The 21303-nt window shown below is 39.6% G+C and overlaps 2 protein-coding genes across 10 annotated transcripts in view; one reads left to right on the forward strand and one right to left on the reverse strand.

Moving 5' to 3' along the window:
* The window catches only part of Srpk2 (SRSF protein kinase 2), a 190666-nt gene extending 186742 nt beyond the window's left edge, over window positions 1–3924 (forward strand). For all 6 annotated transcript variants that reach the window (XM_041668649.1, XM_041668650.1, XM_041668654.1 and 3 more), the window contains one exon: window positions 2334–3924. In XM_041668649.1, coding sequence (XP_041524583.1) covers window positions 2334–2518 — 185 coding nt within the window. In that variant the 3' untranslated portion in view covers window positions 2519–3924. The remainder of the gene's footprint in view (window positions 1–2333) is intronic.
* Window positions 3925–6357: 2433 nt separating this feature from the next.
* Kmt2e (lysine methyltransferase 2E (inactive)) overlaps window positions 6358–21303 on the reverse strand; it is a 67837-nt gene continuing 52891 nt past the window's right edge. For 2 of the 4 annotated variants that reach the window (XM_041668646.1, XM_041668645.1), the window contains 12 exons: window positions 17291–17455; window positions 16271–16579; window positions 13705–13959; window positions 13401–13545; window positions 12734–12984; window positions 12339–12395; window positions 11653–12216; window positions 10385–10671; window positions 9834–9922; window positions 9609–9734; window positions 9389–9474; window positions 6358–8632 (listed from right to left, as the gene is read on the reverse strand). In XM_041668646.1, the coding sequence (XP_041524580.1) occupies window positions 7121–8632; window positions 9389–9474; window positions 9609–9734; window positions 9834–9922; window positions 10385–10671; window positions 11653–12216; window positions 12339–12395; window positions 12734–12984; window positions 13401–13545; window positions 13705–13959; window positions 16271–16579; window positions 17291–17455 (3846 nt within the window). In that variant the 3' untranslated portion in view covers window positions 6358–7120. The remainder of the gene's footprint in view (window positions 8633–9388; window positions 9475–9608; window positions 9735–9833; window positions 9923–10384; window positions 10672–11652; window positions 12217–12338; window positions 12396–12733; window positions 12985–13400; window positions 13546–13704; window positions 13960–16270; window positions 16580–17290; window positions 17456–21303) is intronic. The other 2 variants (XM_041668648.1, XM_041668647.1) reach the window with 2 other exon arrangements.

Here is a 21303-nt window from a genome sequence, read left to right on the forward strand (position 1 = left end):
TATGAACTGTAATCTTAACCTGTTGGGCAGTGATGGCTGTCCTCGTTCTGTGGTTAGGCTACTGAAAATGTACCTGGGAGGTGTTTGCTGCCTGGAGAGCTGGGTTCTAACGTGCATCTGCTTTCCATTTTCATCAGTATATTTGAAGTCCTGTGACTCTGTAGAGCAATAGCTTTGAGACTTTTATCACATACATCACATCATATGTAGGTTAACTTCAACAAGTATATATGCTTTATATTCAGCCTTTAGCCTCCATCCTAACCCTGATCTTATTTGACTATGTCCCTAGAGCTAGACTTCAATGATTTTTCAGATTTGTTTCTAAATTTTTCTTAGTTTATGTATGGTATGTGTGGGCACCATGTGCCACAGCACATGTGTGGAAATCAGAACAACTCTGTGGAGTCATTTCTTTCTGTTACACTTCACAGAGTTCCAGTGATCAGACTCAGGACCTCAGGCTAGCACCATTTTGTGGCAAGCCCACTTACCCTTTGAGCCTCTAACCAGCCTTTGGATAGACCTGATCTTTACAAACTGTTTTTATTTGAAGGTCTTCCTTTTCCACTACTAAAATTGTGGGTCTGTTTCCTTACTAAGCCTAGAGATCTGATCTCCACTTTTGAAGCAGCCCTTAACTTTGTTGCTAGAAGTTGGAAGCTTGTTTGTTACTCACCTTCTTTTTAACCAGGAACCATCCCAAAAATTTCTTTGTGGAGTCCTGTGTATAGCATGGTGGTAATTCTGCAGACAGCCAAGAGTAGCCACTGAAGAAAGTATAGAAAGAAAAGGGCCATGGATGGAGGTTGGTGTGGGATTGCTGTGATTCTTGACTTGTTTTTTGCATTTGTAGGAATCCTGTCTTCTTTTTGTTTGGGTTTGAAAGTGGGGGGCCAGGGTATTTCTAATTGGTTTGCATGAGTGCAATAGTCCAGGCCTCTGATGCAAATCACCAGAGCACCCCTGCAGCAGGGGTTCTCGGCTCCTGGGGGGCAGGAGTGTTGCATGTCAGAGAACCTGCAAATCAGATATTTACATTATGGTTCATAAGAGTAGGAAAATTACAGTTATGAAGTAGCAATGAAATAGTTTTATGGTTGGGGGTCAGCATAACACGAGGAACTGTATGAAAGGATCACAGCATAAAGGAGGTCGAGAACATATTACAGCAAGTGGCAGAGAAGACATACTGTTGTGGTACCAGGGCTTGAGTGCTGGGCTCCACTCACCTGGCAGTGTGCCACTGAAGGCCTGGTATGGATGTGGCGGTCATTTGGCATAGTTCCTAGATGTGTAGGAGATGCCCAGGGCCCAAGAGTGGACAAACAGAAATGGAGTTGTTCATAGAGTGAAAGTGACCTGGAATACATTTTTTTTTTTAACAAGGGTCTTTCTAGCACACAGGCTACCTACTTACTGTTCATTTCCCTGCTGTGTCAGGGAAATTTGGGGAGCTAGTGACACTTTCATAGTACAGGTGACACATTAGAAAATTTCTAACTTCATGTTTTATAAGGAATTGTCCTTGAGGTCGTATATTTTACGACAAAATGTAGAGAAGAATAGCATTTGTTTTGGGTCTCCACTAGCTTTTTGTGGCTGTTTATCTAAATTTAGACAAATTAGAGTTACTGTGTTCTTTAGTCACAGTGGCTGAGTACATGTGCCTGTCAGATCGTGTAGCCCAGTGGACATCTGTACCGCCAGAGAAACTTATCAGCAATGTTCTAGGGGCACAGACTTCCTTCTCTTTGCATGGTAAAATGCAGTAGTATAAGGCCTTCAAATGGTAAGCATCGGGCTGGAGAGATGGCTCAGTGGTTAAGAGTACTGCCTGCTCTTCCAAAGGTCCTGAGTTCAGTTCCCGGCAACCACATGGTGGCTCACCACCATCTGTAATGAGGTCTGGTGTCCTCTTCTGGCATGCAGACATACACACAGACAGAATATTGTATATGCAACAAATAAATAAATGGTAAGCATCATACAGGTTTTGCTAAGCAAGCTTACAAATTACAACAGCACCCAAACTGAAGTGAGAGTTGCTCTCGGGTGGTGGAAATGCAAATATGCTGTATACTTTTGTACCTCAAGAAGTTCAGAGCTGTTTATACAAACTCTTAATCCGTTTACATCCACCTTGCTAGCTTGGACAAAATCATTAGTTCTTCCATGAGACTTGCTTATGAGGAGACAACTAGTTTCCTTTGTTGTTTCCAAAGTTTTGAGAGTTAGATTGCCTGCTAAATTGAAAAAAGTCTATCTGGACCAATTAAGTTCAGGGCTGTGCAAACCTGAGCTTTTGTAATTGCGTGCGTCTTTTTCTGCAGGAGAACTGCGGCACATCACCAAGCTGAAACCCTGGAGCCTCTTTGATGTACTTGTGGAAAAGTATGGCTGGCCCCATGAAGACGCTGCACAGTTTACAGATTTCCTGATTCCAATGTTAGAGATGGTTCCAGAAAAACGAGCCTCAGCTGGCGAATGCCTTCGACATCCTTGGTTGAATTCTTAGCAGATTCTACAAATATAGCGTTCTGAGCTAGCAAATGTTTCCCAGTCCACTGGACCTAAACAGTGGCTCTCATTCTTTAACAGGATCACAAGTGAGCTGGCTCCACACTCAGACCTTTGTTTGCTTTGAGGTACTGTTGTTTGACACTTGGCTTTCTGTGCACCATGATCCTGGGGACGGGTAGTCTCTGTCTTCAGCTAAGTAGTTTACTGGCCATTTTCTGGAAACAATAACATGTCTCTAAGCATTGTTTCTTGTGTTGTGTGACATTCAAATGTCATTTCTTTTTTGAACAAAAAATACTTTCCCCTTTGTGTTTTGGCAGGTTTTGTAACTATTTATGAAGACACATTTTAGCTGAGTATTATATAATTTACAATCTTAAGAAATTATCAGTTGGAACCAAGAAAGAATGAGGAAATACACAATTTTTTTCTTCTGGCAAAGGGAAATCATTCCTGTATTATAGTGTATGTAACTATTATTTTGCATAAATAGGGGACGGATTCACATTCAGAAAAGCTACCCAGTCCTGAGTGCTTCTTAGCATACATTGCATGTTGCAGATTTCCACTGCTTCAACAAGTTGCACAAACTTTTCATTCCATAACAGTCCAAATGGCTCTGGATTCGGTGCCACCTGAAAGGAAGGCTTTAAATTGTGGCACTTTAAAGGAAGAAAAACTTGGTTTTCATTCAAAAATTTATGCCATAATCTAGCAGTCCCATTTGTATTTTTTCATATTTTTAAAACTACTTTTTAAGAATAAGTCATTCCCACTTAAAATGTGATGGCCCAGTGCCTCCTATCAGCACTGTAAGTTAAATATGTAGATTAAATTGGACAAGAGAAATATGTTGTGTGTGGAATGAAAATAATAATATATTTTTGGAAAAGCATGATCGTGTTTGTCTAAAACACAAGGTGTGGCTTATAGTTTGCAGCACAGTGGACAGAACACTCCTCACAGCTTAAAGGTAACAGTGATCATGTTCATTCCATAAGCAGCTTTACTCGCTACAGCAGTTTTACTCCTTTTCATTGTCTTTCCATGAATGATAAAATAATTTCCCCTTTGTAGGCCGCGTACAATTTTAGTTTATGCAGTTCCTTAAAATTAATTGTAGAATTCAGGATACAAACCATTAGTAGGCAATACAATTTTAGAATGTAACATAGAGAGGTATATTTAGCCTCTTAGAAGTCAGTGAATTGAATGTCCTTTTTTAAAAAATTTTTATTCATTAAGGTGCCTCGTTTTTCTTGACTTTGTTCATTAACATTTATCCATATGCCTTTGCAATAATTAGATTGTGAAAAGCTAACAAGTGTTGTAACAATAATCCTTTGTTTGGGGTGCTTGCACTTGTCTAAAAAATTAAAGTGTTTTGGGTTTTTTTTTCCAGACATTGCCTTGGTCATTGCCCTGTATTTGCTCTCAGTAGAGTCACCAAAGCTGGAGGAGGCACAGATGAAGGCATAGGACACACTAAAGCTTACTATCAGGAGATTACTTGTGGATTTTAGGAATGTGGATGGTCCCTTTTTGAAAACCAGTGTTTCATCATAAGTGCTCCATTTTCTTCCCTCCTACCCCTTATCTTTCACTCTGAGCAGACAAGACACATATCTTTTAGGAGTTAGCATTGTTGTATCACACTCTTGTGAGGTAGAAGGTTCCACTGATTTATGTACTATGCATGCTGAGTTTTTCTAATGAGGCTGTCCATGTAGATCCTATGACAGATGGTGGCAGTTGAGTGTTATCATCATAGAAACACGTGTATAAGAACCACAAAGTATATATTTATGTCTTCCCTATGTCTGAAAGACTTTTTACAATTTGAATGAAATTTGTCTAATGTAGATTTAGCTCATGTTGGAAAAGAAAGCTAGAATATAATTTTAAGGTGGTTTTCCTGTTGAATACCTTAGCTACTTTACATACAAGAAGTTCTACAAAGAAACACATTTGTGATTGGGTACCAACCATATCGTTATATCATATTCTTGGTAGCATGCTGATAAAAAAAAAATACAAAGATTGGGTGTCGTGGTGCTGGACTTTAATCCCAGGGATGCAGAGATAGGTGGATTTCTGAGTTCTAGTCCGGCCTGGTCTACAGGCCGGCCAAGGCTAGTGAGATCTTGTATGAAAAGTCTAAAAAAAGAAAAGAGTAAAATATTCAGAACACTATAACCAACTCAGTATTTTTAGTTCAAAGACCCTGTGAAATCCTCATGGAAAATTATAAGCAGTAGGTCATGTATGATTCAGAAACAGCTAATCTGGCAGAACTTGCCAAAGAGAAAGTGGGTATTAAGAGTTCCAATGAAACACCCTTTTTAGGTGAGATCTGCTTGGTTTTTCATATTCTCTGCACCATGAATGATTTATTGTAGATAAGGTAATAAGTAGAACTTTCATTGGAGTGGAAAACATGCTCAAATTATTTTCTTCCTTCCTTTTTTTCCCTTAACCCTGGCTGGTCTTAAACTCAAGAGATCTGCCTGCCTTCCTGGGTGTGCCACTCCTCCCCCCCCCCCCCCGCACACACACTTTTAATTAATTAAAAGCTTGGTAGAGTGTCCATCAAAACTTGTATCTAGTTAATATCCTTCAGGTAACAGCTTTCATTCTGAATTTCTTAATATAACGGGTTATTTTGACTATGTGGATTAAAGATGTTGAATAGAGGGTAGTCCATTTTAAGGAGTTGAATATTATTGACGTTTTCATGCTAGTTAGCTTTGGTCTGTGTCTGATACTGTCTGGAGGAACAATGAAACTTCATTTTTTCAAACTGTTTCTTTAGTGAGCATCCTAAGAACTTTGATAAATATGGCAAAGTTATGCTGGGCAGTAATGGCCACACACCTTTAACCCCAGCACTCAGGAGGCAGAGGCAGGTGGGTCTCTGTGAGTTTGAGGCCAGGCTGGTCTACAGAGTGAGCTCCAGGACAGCCGTGACCGTTTCACAGAGAAACCCCGACTCAAACCCCCCCCCCAAAGGGGGGGGGGCAATGTTGACTGATGCTCTTCAGAAACTTGAAGAGGGTTTTACTAGGGTCAAACCCTAAGGGAGCTGTCTGCCCATGTTCCATCAGCAGCTGATTTTCAAATGGAAATTAAATGATGATGTGATTTAAGTCACTACCAGAGCTCAGTCATTTTAAATGTTTACTTTTGTCCCTGGTGAACATTTGAATGTTGATAAATAGGATCACTGCTATTGATAGATTTCGTACTTCTGATAGGTAGACGGCAAAAGCTGGAAATTAAGAAAAGAAAAAAATCACGACTGATATAATTTTCTTTCAGCAGTAAGATATTCACTGAGGCCCTCTTCATTCTACTTGACATATTTCAGCCTGCCTTTCCCCTTTGTTTTAAGAAACCCATTTTCTACAACTTAAAAAAAGCATTAAAGCTAGATAGTAAACATTACAATTTCATATCAATTCTGTTAGTGAGATTCTAAAGTGCAAATTAAATCTTTGTGTTTTAGGTAAATTATTTCTTTTCAAACTTTTTTTTTATTTTTTATTTTAAGCTGCAGTGTGCATCTGTTTAGTGTGTAATACACGAATAATCTGGATTAATTAATTGAAAGTCACACACCTTGGCTGTTTAATCTCCTGTGGCTCATGAAGAAAAGGTAAATGATAGAAAGGACTTTGGGAGCCACCCAGATTCACTGCTGGAAGCCTGCCGTGCAGTTGAGGTAGCAGTTACTAAAGAAGATGGAAGGTTCTTTCCTCACAAATTATATTTGAAAATCGTTAACTTTTGTAAAATCATTAAGCAGATCTCAATCTCAGAAGTTGTACAGAACAGTTTAGTAAAACTGACATAATTGTGATTTATTAACATGAATTAAAATGCCCAACCAGTGCTTCAATGTGACAGCATATTTGAAATAAAAAGGAAAGCTCATATACTGTACTACTTTCACAGAGATCACACTTTTGCAAAAGACTTGCCATATGTACAATGCTATTACCAAATGAAAATGGCTGGAAGGAATTATATATGCAAAAGAAATGTAGTATTTACAGTCTGTCAGGAATCACTAGAAATTATCTATACATTAAATTACATTTTGCTTGCAAAAAATTGATAAAACAAAATGAGCCATGTCCACACCAAATTATAAAAACCTGTATTGCATTTTCAGACCTAAGATGCACTCACAGAACTGCTGACCATAAAAAGAAACCCTCATAGTACTTTCCTTATTTAATGCATATGTATAAAATAATATAGAAAATACTCACTAAATGAATTTAACTGCAACAATAAAATTTAAAGGTCATGTAGCATCAGATCTATGGCCAGAAAAACAGATGGAATGTTCACCTACAAAATAAAGATGCCTATGACTGGCTTAAGAGCACATTTCTTAAGAAATCTTAAAAGCAAAAATGGGAAAAATACAATGAAAGAGCACTGGTGTTTTTTTGGTTTTTTTTTTGTTTGTTTGTTGTTTTGTTTTTATACAAAGTTTCATGTACAAGCTTTAAAAAGTACCTTAATAGGTACATATGAAATATACAGTTTATCTTACAGAACATTTTAAAAAATGTTATTAGAGTCCATTTTAATGCCACCCTGAACCGTGGTAATTGTTTTGAAATGTTGGTGGCACCTGTGCTCTGTGAATTGGAATCTGTCCAGGCACTGGAGATGCCTGCTGAGGTCCTTGCACCCCATGTGGCAGGGCCACAGAGCCAGGATGAGGATGAGGACAGAACCCTGAAGCAGGAGGTGTTGGAATACTGTTAGGTCCTTGGGGCTGATGATGAGGACCTGCAACTGGTAATGGACAATGTGGCCCTGTTCCGGAAGGCTGGTGTTGGGGTCCTGGTCCCAGAGTGGTATGATGCGTGGCTTGTGAGGGATACGGTGGTACAGCTGGATGAGCACTTGCAGGAAAAAGTGGAGGTCCTTGATGAGGTGGGTGGTGTAAGGCTTGACCTGATGTTGAATGGTGCCCAGAAACCAGAACACTGGCTGGAGGAGGGGGAGGTGGTGGGGGTGCTGAGTTTACCACATGCTGGTGTTGTGCTTGTAGACTTTGTAGTCCTGTGGAAGGGTGGGGCGGTGGTGGGTGGTGATGTGGGGCAGGACCAGGAGGTGGAGGGGGTGGTGGTAAATGATGTCCAGTAGTTTGAGAGTGAATGTGTGCCCCAGGGGTGACAGCATGAACTTGCCCAACTACATGTGCTATGGAGTGCTGCTGATGTGAGCTTGGCTGTTGAATGAGGTGTGGTCCTGGAGCAGGTGGTGGTGGAGGTGGGGGCGGGACCACAGCAGCAGCAGTTGGATGGTGAATGGTGGGGTTCTGAGATGGCAGAAAATGCCCTGCAGTAACGTGGTGTCCTGGAACTGATTGCTGGCTTGCGGTGCCAGGAAGTGCTTGATTTGGTCCAGATGTAAACACAGTTTGTTGGGAAAGACTACCTTTTAGCTGATTATAATTCTGAAAGTTTGCAGAGGGCTGCTGGTTTTGATAGTATGATGAAGGAGGCGGAGGGGGCGGAGGGGGCGGTGCCGTGCTGTTGAGACTTTGTTGGTTAAACTGACTGTATGTTGCTGAAGATTGTCCTGAGGGTGTCTGTGTAAATAATGCTCCAGAAGTTGCCTGCTGAGTATTGGCTTGAAGGTTCTGTGCTGCTGGATAAAAATTCCTCTGAGTCTCTCGCTGAGGAGTTCCAACTTGAGGTGACTGTGAATGGTGAGGCCTGAAGGGAGACCCTAAGTGCTGTGAAGGAGGCTTTGGTGAGAGGTGACCATGCTGCACGGCTGTGTGAGGCGTGCAGGACTTGGCAGGGTTTTCTACGTGAGGTGATGGAGGACAGTGCAACTTTGTTGGTGCAGAAGGCAGCTTTTGTGGAAGTTGCTCGTTTGCATTGCGAACATGGGCCTGAGGAGGATGGTTCTTGGAAAGTGCTGGGGTGTTGTTTGACAGCTGTTTCTGCTGGAGCTCTGTTTTTAGGTGAGCGCTGTTCTCAGCTTCTGACACAATGACTGTTGCCTCCCAGTGGGAATCTGGTTTTGTGAGTATTTTCCCATGTGACTGAGCAGGAGTTATCGGCCCCGGTGAACTAGGCTATGAAGAAAAAAAAAAAAAAAACAAATCACAGAAATGTTTTGTTTACGTAAATTTTAAAGATATATAAAGTACCTTGAAGTTCACTCTCACTGCTTACTATATTTTAAAAGAGGGCAGGAAACTGTCACCATGACAAGTTGAGAGGCCCATGACGGTGAGAGGCGAGGGTTTCTGAGTACATACTGTAGGTTCTTACAGTGAGTTAGCTTAAACTGAATTCTTTCAATTTTGATGAATTAATGGTCTTTAATTTGCTTTTTCTTCTTCAAACAGAGAGGTGTCTTTCGACAACCTTAAAACTCAGCAAGTTTTAATTTCATAACTCTAATTTCTTGACCTAACTAAAGATAAACTGCTTTGGATAAATAAAAATTGTTCATAAAACGTACCATTTAGACTTTTAATGCTTTTTTTCAACTTTATAAGGGTGACACCAGTGTAAGATTATCTAAATGCCTACGATCTTTTAATTTAAAAGTCCAAGGCACTCAGATCCCTCACCTTTAGTTTACAACAGTATACACACATTGGCTCAGCCTTCCTTTTGACTATCACCTGAGCTTTTGTTTGTGGAGTGCTGACTGGCAAGTCATAAAATTGTTTCCCATGAAAAGAGGAGTAGACACTGCAATGTTGAGCCAGAGCTGTTTGTCATAGCTGAGCATAAGAATGATAAACAGGAAGGGTATGGAAGTCATAAACTAATACTTGATGTAGCAGGAAAAAGTCTGATTTAAAGGTCATTGTTATTACCTTGCTCATTTTTGATGGGCTCTGAGAAGTGTCAGGGGATGGACATTCACTCATAGTTGTGGGTTCTGAATTTTCAGGATCGGGATCTGTAAAGCAGAAGAAACCCTACAGTAAAGGAAAGGTTACAAGACAAATAGTTCCTCCCATGCAGACACACAGTGCTTGCTGTGTATAGCTTCTTTCTAACTACAAAGTACTTTAAAGTCATCTACTTACTGACCTGCTATAAGTTCACTCAAAGAAGGGACTAGGCTCTTAGCGTGTACCGGGGGAATGTGATTTGAATGAGATGAAGGTGGAGACTGGACATGACTCGGTGAACATGAGACACATGGTGATTCTCCCCCTGGAGATGAAGCAGAGCAGACCCAGAGAGAGCATTAGTGCTAACAGAGAACAGGGGACAGTCAGCTGCACTTGGCAGAGAAGAAGCAAGCACGCTCACCACTGTCTTTATCTCTGCGGTGGTCACTGAGCAGCAATGCTCGCTGGTAGCTCCGTTCTCTCACTTGTTCCACTGAAGTGGAGGCGGTCCTTTAAGATAAAACACATCCTCAGGTCAGAGATGCTGCTGCCACCTAGATGACACTTTCTGTCTCTTGATGAATGAAATGTCCTTTAGATGAAGGGACAGCACCTTGGTATTAAGCTTTGAGAAAAGCTGTCTCATTGTTAACCACACTTCAAACTGAAATTTTTATTTCTATTTACTTGAAATTAGACTAACATTAGTCTTTGGCAATTTCCTAGTAAAAAGGAAGGTATGTTGGAAATACTGTGTTAACATTTATAAGGTCATGTCAGTTTAACAAAGGGAGCAGAAATACTGTAGTGAGAAGCTACATTGCAGAGGTAACTGGTAGGGATGTAAAGAAATAAACTGTGTGGGATGCTGACTGGGATGGCGACTTCTACAGAAAGGAATATTTACATCTTTCCAGGTCATGACAATAAACAACCAGGAGGAGTAACTCTTGACCTTGTGGAAGGGCTTACCACTGAACTTCTGGGTCTTTCTTCTCAGTGGCATTGGCGTCTTTAACAGGACAGGTACTGCCGCTCTCTTCACAAGAGGCATTGTGAGTGGCAGTTGGCGCTGGCAAAGGCAAGCTGGCCTGGTTTTCTCCCTGCTCGCTGTTTTCACTGCCATGGACACACCCATCGCTACTGTTGCCCAGGTTCCCACTTGTGTGAGGTGATACACTAATCAAAGCAAAGTTTTCTGTCTTAGAACCACTTTTCCTAGCTTCCCGTTGTCTCTTACGGTATTCTAACAGAGAAACCTTAAACAAGAAAAAAACAAAAGTAAATCTTTTATTCTTGTGCTGTATATCAGAATCAATTTTAAAAAAGATACTGTAACATTTATATTAGGAAAATTATGTAAAAATAATTGAATTTTCCATAAATAATTAACAATTATTAAATGCCTACTATATGCCAGGCATGGTATATAGATGATTTATATGCATTATCTCATTTAATCCTCACAACAACCCTAAGAAATAGGTATATTATCATCCCCATTTTACAGATGAGGAAATTGAGTAACTCACTCACTCCAGGTCACACAGCTGGTGAGTGTTGGAGCCGGGATTCGAACCTAGGTCTTATTTGAAAGCCCGTGCTCTTTCCACTATACTACATTGCTTCCCACAAAGTTGCCAACTGGACTCTGTTATAAAAATTAAAAGCACATATCACTAAAATGCGTTGACTTATACATCAGTTACTTAACAAATAAGTGTGTTTTCTCCCATTCTTGCAAAATAAGGCATTCTGTCTCAAAATTAGGAACTTGTGTATTAAGATAGAATCTTATCAAACATATCATACTTCCCAAGCACTCTTACATCCATGGCCTAAACACTGTAAGTATTATGAGATGGTGAAGAGGCATTTCTTCTCTCCAAGGCTGCCTGCTCAATGTAAAATAAGAGAAATAAGAACAATTATCTACCTATTGTTTTGGTCTTTGGTTTATTTTTTTAAAGGTTATTTGTTTTATGAAAGAAATTACCTTGAGTCTTTTACCTCAAACTACATTTCTTATTAGAAGTTTCATATAACTATAATTTTTACTTTCTTAGGAACATCAAATTATTTACAAGAAGCTTTAAAAAAAGTACACACACACACACACAAACACCTTAACTTACATAACCAAGTTATAAATGCCTCATACAATGCTGTAACTACCAATAAACCCTTAGGAGCACTGAGGAAGAACCCATTCAAAGTACTATAAATTGTTAAATTATAACCTTTTTCTTTTGTGGTGGATTCTGGGGTGTGGAACTCCCGTCGATCAAATTGTCATTAACAGTCCGTCCGAAACCAGAGACAAGCCCATCTTCAGAAGTACAAAAGACAGCTGTTTCCATGAACATGCCTCTAGTGTCATCCTGCATCAGGCACTTTGACTCACTTATTCGGAAGCCGCCTCCAATCTCCAACTGATGGGAGGGTGTCAAGTCCCTCAAATTGGAGTTGACTGAGAAGTTAACTCCTGTTCTGTCAGGACTCTTAACCCAGGAAGAGTACACTGGCCCTCGCCCAGAGTGGGTAGAGTCCAGTTGGCTGTTGGGCTCAGTCCTGTCATGGGCTGGTATTTCCATGGTTTTTTGTAAGGCAGCTGGCTCGACTGCATCGAGTCCCAGTTGAAGGTCTGACACAGATTCTTTTTCCCCTGGGCAAGGCCTGCTGATTTCAGTCCTACTCCTAGGGCTGGTATAGCCAATAGTTTTTATTTCTTGAAGGCCCAGTTCAGTTAAATTGGAATTTCTAAAAGGCGCCAACGTTAGCATGGTTGAAGATCGATCATATCCCTGTTGGTGGTAGGACATAGGGAATCACACAATGCCGTTTAGAGACAATTTACTATCTAACAGGAATTTAAGCAAAATAATAGTAGAGAAAATCAGCAAATGGTTTTTTGATAATTCCTTACCTCTTGGCTGTAAGTGCGTCTCTTTATTTCTGGAGAACTTTCTGGGGAGGAAATATTCTACATAAAAGTAATGAGCAAAGTTAGAAATTAAAATACAATAATATAGTTTGTAGACATGAAAAGTTAAAATGAAAAGACTGATGCACGGATTTTAGATTTAAACCTTGTTGAAGACACTTGCTTTTAGGTCAATTTGGTATACACATGGAAAAAAAATTCTCATTGTGGCACAAATAAAAATGTTTAAATTTATATAAATGTAGGTTCCCAATTTTCTCTTAGTTTCTCACCACACTAGTTATAACAAGGCAGGGACAGGGATTTGCCAAAGTTCGATAACATTCATTCCCAGGAATGGACATTCCTCCTCCCCTCACCCCATTCAAATGTCTCACCTCAAAATGCATTGTGTTTCCTGGTGTGCCAGGAGTTACTGGGGTCACTGGTGAATATATGGGTTTATAACCATTTCTGTAAGTTTCGTCATCTGATTTGATCCGTGGAGGAGTCGCAAATGCTGGGTCCACAGGAGTGATGTCTGTGTGAGTTGGTGTAGCATACGGTGAAGGAGTAGGGGTGGAGCTTTCTGAATAAGCAGGATCTAGCAATTGATAAAGTCGTCTTTTTTTTAGTGGTGTAGTTAAATCTGTTGGAGAAATAATAATCTATAAGAAACCATACTGCTGGGACTTGCTATAAGATAAGTAACAGTAATTACAATGGCTTTGACCCCAAAACTAGTGTTCTTAAAAACACACTAACATGACGTCTTCCTTGCATCTCCAAGAGTTTCAGTGTTAGCAAATAGAAGCCACACAGAAAGGCTTCATCATTAAGTCCTAACGTTACTGCAGCTGATGTCTGTCCTTCTAGCCCCACACCGCACTCCAACCACGGTTTTATGTCTGTATACATGCAAAGGTCTGTTGAACAGAAAGAGGAAGCCCACAGCAGCAGGCTGCTTTTCTAACGTTCACAGCAGTGAACAGATTGCCTGTCACAAAACTACAGCTGTCCCTGCCACAATTCCTCACACTAAAACACCACCGAAAGAAACACTACCTGGGAGGGAACAGCTGTCATTTAACAGTAGTGGACTTTTATTTTCACCATTAACTATAGGACTTCTGGATCCTTCCTGACAAGGTAAATGATATTTATGTAAAATTGTTGAATTTTCTTCTTCTAGGGCTTGTTTCAACCATCGCTGAATAAAACAAAAATAAATAAGAATCAGTTTTAGCTATTTATATAGCCTGTAAAATGCAAAGCCAATCACAAAAGCATTTCATTGTGAGGAGCTGTAGTAAGGACTGAAATTTGCATTTGGCTTCTCCTAGATTTTTATATCCAAAGAAAAGTTTACCTTTTTGCATGAGCCAGAAATGTTTTCAGTAGTTTCTTTTCTTCTCTTTTTTTCCGAAAGGAATGGTGATGTAAATCTAATATAATGCTTAGGAGTAGAGTATACATGGGGGCTGTAAGTGAGACCTGGCAAAGAATTGAGCTGTGTAGCTAACACCTCTGGATCTGTAGTTATGCGCAGAGGCCTTTCTGAAAGGCTGTCTGAAGGTTTTCCTGTCTTCTCATTCTTCTCACTTAACCATTCATTGACCAAGTGCTAGAGAACAGAAACATTTGGATCACTATATAGTAATTGCACAGATTCCACTACAGAATATTCTAATATCAAATTAGATATTGGCACATCGTCTAAGACGATAAGTTGGGTAACTTACATTATTCATATTATGGGGCTGGAGAGATGGCTCAGCAGTTAAGAGCATGTACTGCTCTTTCAGAGAGGACCCAAGTTCGGTTCCCAGCACCCTATCAGGTGGCTCACAACCGCCCGTAACTCCAGCTCCAGAGGGATCTGACACTCTGGCCTACATGGGTACCTGCACTTTTGTGCATATACCCCACAGACAGACACAAACATACACATAATTTTAGTGATAATCTTTAACAAGAATTATTCATATTATGTCGTAAAAAATAAACCCCACTATCAGTATTTTCATTTTCTCGTTTACTGTTATCTTAAGGATTATTACATAATATTTTATAGGGATAAAATACATGAATACATGTAGAAAATTTATATTACAAAAAGACACTAATTTTTGGCAGGTCATGGTGGTGTACCACCTATATCCCAGGCTGAGTCAGGAGGACTGGCACAGTTTGAGGCCAGCCTGGGCTACATATAGTAAGCACCTAGCCAGCCAGCCTTTTTTTCCCCTTTTCTTTCTGTTTTTGTTTGTTTGTTTGTTTTTGTTTTGTGATATAGCAAATCTAGGAGATACCAGTAAGTACCACAAATAATGCAAGCCTGTTGCTTCTATCTTAGACGAGACTGCTGGTTGTTAGGAAAGTCTGTTTTTCAAGCTGTGCATCTCTAAACAAGGTGCATGTCCACATTGACAATCATTGGGTCATTAAGAAGTTTGAAATCCCCCATGGACATAATTCAGCCTTGGTGGTGGTGGTTTTGTTGGAAATGCTTAGGCAAGTGCTGTTCCGCTGAGACACACCCCAGCCCTCACAATCTAGTCTCTCCTGACTCCCTGAAATATACCTGGTCCTGAACACTAATAACCTCCTTACTGTTAACAACAACAACAAAAGTTGGTTAGTAACATTAGCTTTTGCTGTTGGAGTTTTTAATTTCATAGCTTAAATGTAAATTCTAGAACAAGTATTACATATTCATACACATACAAATGGCCTACCTTCCAAAGCATTTTTGGATCCTTTCCCTCTTCCTTTTCTTAGAATTTTTTCTATGTGTCTTTGTAGGACTATGCTATTCTATGTATATTAGACAGAATAATAAAATGTGCTGTAAATAAACACATATCACTGCCAACAGTTTGCTTTTAATGAATATATTTAATACATATAAAATGTGATATTTGTAGTTGAAAAAATGTTTAAAAACTTGTTTTTTATTGTAAAAAGAAAAGTTTGCTCCTTCCAAATGTTGGTTAAAAAATACGCTTACTAATGAAGGCAAGTATCCACTTGCTTGTTTAAGGTGTGTGGCACACAAGCTGTAAATGAGACATTACTGACGTTGCTAACAAACCCTCTGACTCTCTGACAAGGAAAGTCGAGTCTGCCACTGATGAATAATCTTGATCTCATACCAGAATACACCAACCACACTTTTCATTGTTTAACAGCCTGGCTACAAACTGTGTGAAATTAGGTTAAAAAATAAAAAGTTCCAAGATAAGTACATTTATGGCCTAAGTCACCTATCCCTGTATGCTGTAATTTAGAGAAAAATAGTAGCCCCTAACATTGCACTGTTACTTTTCAGCTGAAAAGTTCAAGTTGATCAAATTCTGTGAGCAGTTTTCCATAAAGTTTTTCACTAACTCTGATAATTTTCCAAAGATTTCTATTAATGATTTGATCCAAAATATCTTCCTTATAAACAAGTGAGCCAGAGTGAGATGATGGCTCAGTGGGCATGCCTGGAACTGACTCCTGCAACTTCTTCTCTGGCCCCACAGAAGAGCAGACAAATACCAATACCACATTCTTCGTACATCACATCTACCTACATAGGAAGTAGTAAAATGGACAGTGCAGCAGGGCTGGGCGTGTGGCTCTGGGATAGAGTGAGGGTTTACCTATCCTCCCAAGGCCCTGGATTAGACCCATAGGTGGGGAGAGAGGAGGTATGTTTAAGTGAGTATTTTATACATTGATAGACAAGCTTATTTAGCGAAATCATGAACTGCAATACTAAAGGCCTTTATCTTTAATCTTCATAATACAAACTACTAATGCTCTTGACAATTCGGTACTTCTAGTTCTGAATCAAATACGTACAAGTTTAAGATGTAAACTGAACTTTTAAGACAGTTCTTCAGTTAAGAGACACTTGTTGCAAATGGCTCTATCATTAGGAGTCATACCTTCTTTGTTTTGGGGTACTTTGTGGGACATTTATTAAGTGCTGGGATTTCCGCCTCAGTAATTATTTCTGCTACTGCAGTTTCGGTTTCTGGCTCCACAGCAAGTCCAGTGTTTTCAGCCTCATTCTGTTGTGACGTAACTTCAATGTCAGGAGAAGAGGGCTGTATGTCTGAACACACGCTGATGGTCCTGTGTCTCCGACGCTGCTGTCCAATGTGAGTCCTACTGCGGGAAAAGCTTTTTCTCTGCTTAGTTCTATTCACTTTGGCAGGGGTTGGCTTGATAGTAGTTTCTTCTTTTACTTGTTCCTAGTTAAAAATACAATAGTGGCACTTTTGATGCTTAGAGATACGTTTCGTTTTAATTATGGCATTATCTATTTTAAATGCTAGCTTTCCAGAATCTTTTTTTAAAAATTAAGTATTTTTGGCTGGATGGTGGTGTTCCATACCTTTAATCCTAGCACTTGGGAGTCAGAGGCAGGTGGATGTCTGAGCTCAAGGGCAGCCTGGGCTATACAGACTACTTTCTGTGTGCGTGTAAGAGGGCAGTCTGTGGGAGCTGGTTCTCTCCACCCCCACACAGGTGCTGGGGACCAGGTTAAAGTCTGCAGGCATGTAGCAGCTTTAGTGGATTAGCCAGCTTCTGATAACAAACCAAAATAATTCATCACTTTCTTACTTCAAAGCAAGGCAAATATATTCTTGTTTAAGTCTAAATTTCCCATAAGTTTTGAAAATGATTTAGAAGGCTAATATTGGATTTTTATTTAAAATCTGTGGGCTGGGGAGATGGTTGAGCAGGTAAAGCACATGTGCATAAGTCTGAAGACTGGTACTGAGCCCAGAAATCCACAGTGACCAAGGAGACGAACTGACTCAGAGTTGCTGTCTGGCCTCCACATATATGCAATGGTATGCAAGTATACAGACATAATTTTTGTAGATGTAACTCTAAGGTGTAGAAGCTACTTTAAGGCACTTAACTCTGAAAATAAAGATAAACCTAAGTAACGGTACCTGGAGAACTTCAACATCAGTGATAATCTGTGGTTCTTTACACTCAGGCTTAACTTCCGTCTTGGCTGTGCTGATCCTTTCCAAAGCTTGTTCTCGTCTTTTCTCTCTTTTTTCAAGTCTGGCAAAAGCTTGCAAAATTGCTTCCATTTTCCTTTCTTCTCTTGTCTATGGAATTTAAATTTGAAGTGAATAATATCATTATTCCAAAGGAAAAATTCTAAATGTCAATTGTTCATGACAGATTTTAAAAACTGCTGTGATACTGTTAGCATAACAAATCAATTTTTGGTAGGATAGAGGACCAGTTTACTACTAGTCAGCATATGTATGAATCTCAGACTTCATCACAGTGAACTGTTTTTTATGAGTGTATGCCACAAAAGAACAATAGAGCAAACAAGCCTTAAAAAACAAACAATAAACTTCCTTCTTTTACCAAACCAAAAAAATTATTAAAATTTTGAATTTATTAGAATTAAAATGTATTAAAGATGTCTGCCTTTAAAAAAAAAACTAAAATCCCTAAGGAATCAATATGTTGAAGAAAAACTCAAATGCACTTAAGGAGTCAATGTACTGTTATACTGTGGCAAAGTCTTAATTTTTAGTGAATAGCTGTCACCCTGGCAGATTAGTTTTGATGTTTCTGAGACTGTAAAAGCTCATACAACGCTCAACACTTCATTGGATGGTTACTGAGTTCCAATAGAAAATGTGGAGCTTTGAAACAATACTTCAAAGATAGCAGGCAATCATAAATGTTTACTCTCCTTTCCCCTTTCGCCCTCATGCCCTCCGTAACAATTCTTTGAAGACATGTCTCCACCTCCTGCTCTTCCTTCCTTACACGTCAAGGGCTGAGGGGACAGAAGAGTTCGGTTCTCTGGGGAGAGAACATTAAAAGCAAAACCCAGAGCCTTGAGCAGAGGGCCTGGCAAAGGTTTGTGCTCTCAACCAGAACCAGGAAGCAGGTTCATCAGCTGTCCAGTTCTCCATGTCAAAGAACCAGGTCCTAAGGCTGAGAACCATTTGTCATGGATGTGGGGCAGAAAGAAAGAACTCAAGAGAAGGCTGCCAAAGACTGCAGCACTGGGGCTTCAGCTGTAGTTCCAGAGTGACAACTGTTGCTTACTCTCCTGTATGTAAACATACTCAGTAAGAGAACAGAAGGTGCTAACATAGTTCAGCTGCTTTAAAGAGTTTTTAATTTCCACAGAGGTAAGAGTGCATCTGCTCGCACACCCTGGCGTGGGAAATTCAAAACATGGTTTCAGTTCTTCACTGGGACTGAAAATTTTAAAGCCAAATTCTTAGACAATTTTCTGTCTCTACCTTACTAATTCCTTTAAATCCCCCATAAAAACCTCTATTTCTAAAAAGTTTTATTTAGAAATCTAGACTTCACAAAAGTAATTCTTAAAATTACCTCACCTATTGAACCTGGTGGGAGGGGATACTTTATCTACCATAATTGCTTCTTCTCAAAAATGCTTTTAAAACTTAGGGAAAATATTTTTTCAGAAGAAACAAGCTTGTTTACAAAAAATTGTCTTTATAAATTTTTGTGTGTTTGTGTTTGCCTGTGTGAGTTTCTGTGGACTATGCACATAGCCCTTGGAGGCCAGAAAGGGGCATGTAATCTCCAAAATCCGGAGTTACAGGCAGTCATGAGCCATGGATGTAGGTATTGGGCAATGAACTCAAGCCCTCTACAGACGCAAGCAGTAAGAATTCTCAGATCAGGAAAATCTATCTTAAGGAGCTGTGGCATGCTGCCGGCAAACAGCAGAAAGTTGTGTTAAACTCTGTTTTGTTTTTTCTAGAATTCATTTTCAAGCTTCCTCAAGTTTTTATGTGGATGTCGTTACCCACATTGGGTGCCAACTGTTGTAGGGAGGCGGCCCACTTGTTCTTCCAGGCCACCTGGCTAGCTTAGCCCCAAAATAACCACACAGAAATTGTATTAATTAAATCACTGCTTGGCCCATTATCTCTAACCTCTTATTGTCTCTCACATCTTGATTTAAGCCACTTCTATTAATCTGTGTATTGCCACATGGCAGTGGCTTACCGGAAAAGATTCGGCACGTCTGTCTCTGGCAGCTCCATGGCATCTCTCCTACTCTGCCTTTCTTCCTCCCAGCATTCAGTTCTGTCTTCCCCGCCTACCTAAGTTCTGCCCTATCAAGTAGGCCAAGGCAGTTTCTTTATTCATTAGCCAATGAAAGCAACACATGGGCAGCAGAACCTCCTACAGACCACTGATGCTCAAGACCCTTTTTATGTGTGAGTAACTCTAGGTAGAGAGACAAGGAAGACATTTTCTTTATTATAATTATCCTAGAACTTCAGATTTCTTCGACATAATCCAGTATTTCCTTCTTTTGGATTGTGAGATTGAGGACCCAAGATAAAACTGTATGATGAAAAGAGCTAGACTCAGTGAAGTTTGAACTTCCTTAAAATTAGTGTGACTACACACTGATTAAACAGAACCTTTTAGAAGTGGTTCCTCATCTTTAGTGGTTAAGTCCTTCTAAAATATGTCACATTACATACTACTGAGGGAACAAAAGTACACATGTACGTTAAGACAAACATAGTGCCTTTCCATAATTTACAAGTTTCCTGGTTTTCTATTTCACAAAGCATGAGTCTTACCACATTTTTATGTGTTTATTATATAGCAATAAAATTGAAAGTACTAAACAAATGTCTAATTTGTTTATCCTAAAATTCTGCAAATATTTGAGAATAAACGATTGGATAAATGAATAAAAACCACTAGCAGATATTTTAAAAGATGGGGTCTTTCTGTGTAGCTGAAGACTCAATACTAGATCAGGATGGTCTTGAACTCACAGAGATCTGCCTGCCTCTGCCTCCTAAGTGCTGCAATTAAAGGTCACCATGCCCAGCCCAGGTTCATTCAGCTTTTATACTCACCACTGTATCTGATGCATCTCTGAAAAGTATGTTAACTCAAACCTGATATAGCTTATAGGGAACTGGAGCTGGTGAGGAGACAGGACACTCTAAATAACCCTAGCAAGACTCTGTATAGCTTCTAACGGTTGTAGTTTAGAACTGTGATACAAGCCATGACCCTATCTGAGTCCAAAGCTACTTCATTATCTGTGAGCTGGGAAACCAACAGGTTCCGATTCACAACTGTTATGCTGGAGTGTTAGGTGTTAGCTAGAGTATGTGGGGTATTCCACATGACCTGCCTATATACTATTCTTGTGATATTCCTTAGTATATTATATCTCACTATTACAATTTCTTGTAAGCAGAAGAAAATAATAATCTGTTTCATATCTCTTTCCATTTGGGTGTTAATTCAAAATTTTTAGTCTATCCATAAGAAGTGGGTAGGAGTGGTATACATTCCAGCGTGCTGAAGGGCACCTTGAAGGAGTCACTTCTCTACTTCCACAATGTGGGTCCTGGAGATTGCATCCAGAGCCATTAGGTTTGGCAGCATATGCCTTCACCAACTGAGCCATCTTGCTATGGAAAATTAATTGTACCGTGGAAGCTGTAACTCATTTGAAACAACTGAAAATAAGCCTTGAGTCTGAGTAACATAAGTAAGGTAAACTTGGAGTTAGAATAAATGTATGTTGCTCCTGATGTGCTTTTTTACCTTGTAAGTATGTGCCTTTTCTGAAACAAAAATCCTCCTTAAGAGCAATACTCCTGCCTGGGAAAGCACAGCTCTGTAGCCTTACAGTGTTAGAATCCAGAAGCTGAAAATATTCCAATAGTAAAATATTCCTAATTCCAGAACTGAGAAACACAAAAGTGCCTGTAAGAGGTAGAAGATGAAACCAGAGAGCACCTACCAAATGGTCCTAAAAAGAAAAAGACCCCTTATTTTAGAAATACAAGCTTCCTCAAACCCCCTTTAAACAGCAATTAGAACTGATAAATGAACTTTAAAGATGACAGATTATTATGAATAAAAGTCATTCCGAAGTAGCAAGCATTGTTGCATGGTTTTCCCATTT

Source organism: Microtus oregoni, unplaced genomic scaffold (genome assembly GCF_018167655.1).
Source record: "Microtus oregoni isolate MIOR12 unplaced genomic scaffold, Mior012 000018F_ref0000195, whole genome shotgun sequence".
NCBI classification, from domain to species: Eukaryota; Metazoa; Chordata; class Mammalia; order Rodentia; family Cricetidae; genus Microtus; species Microtus oregoni.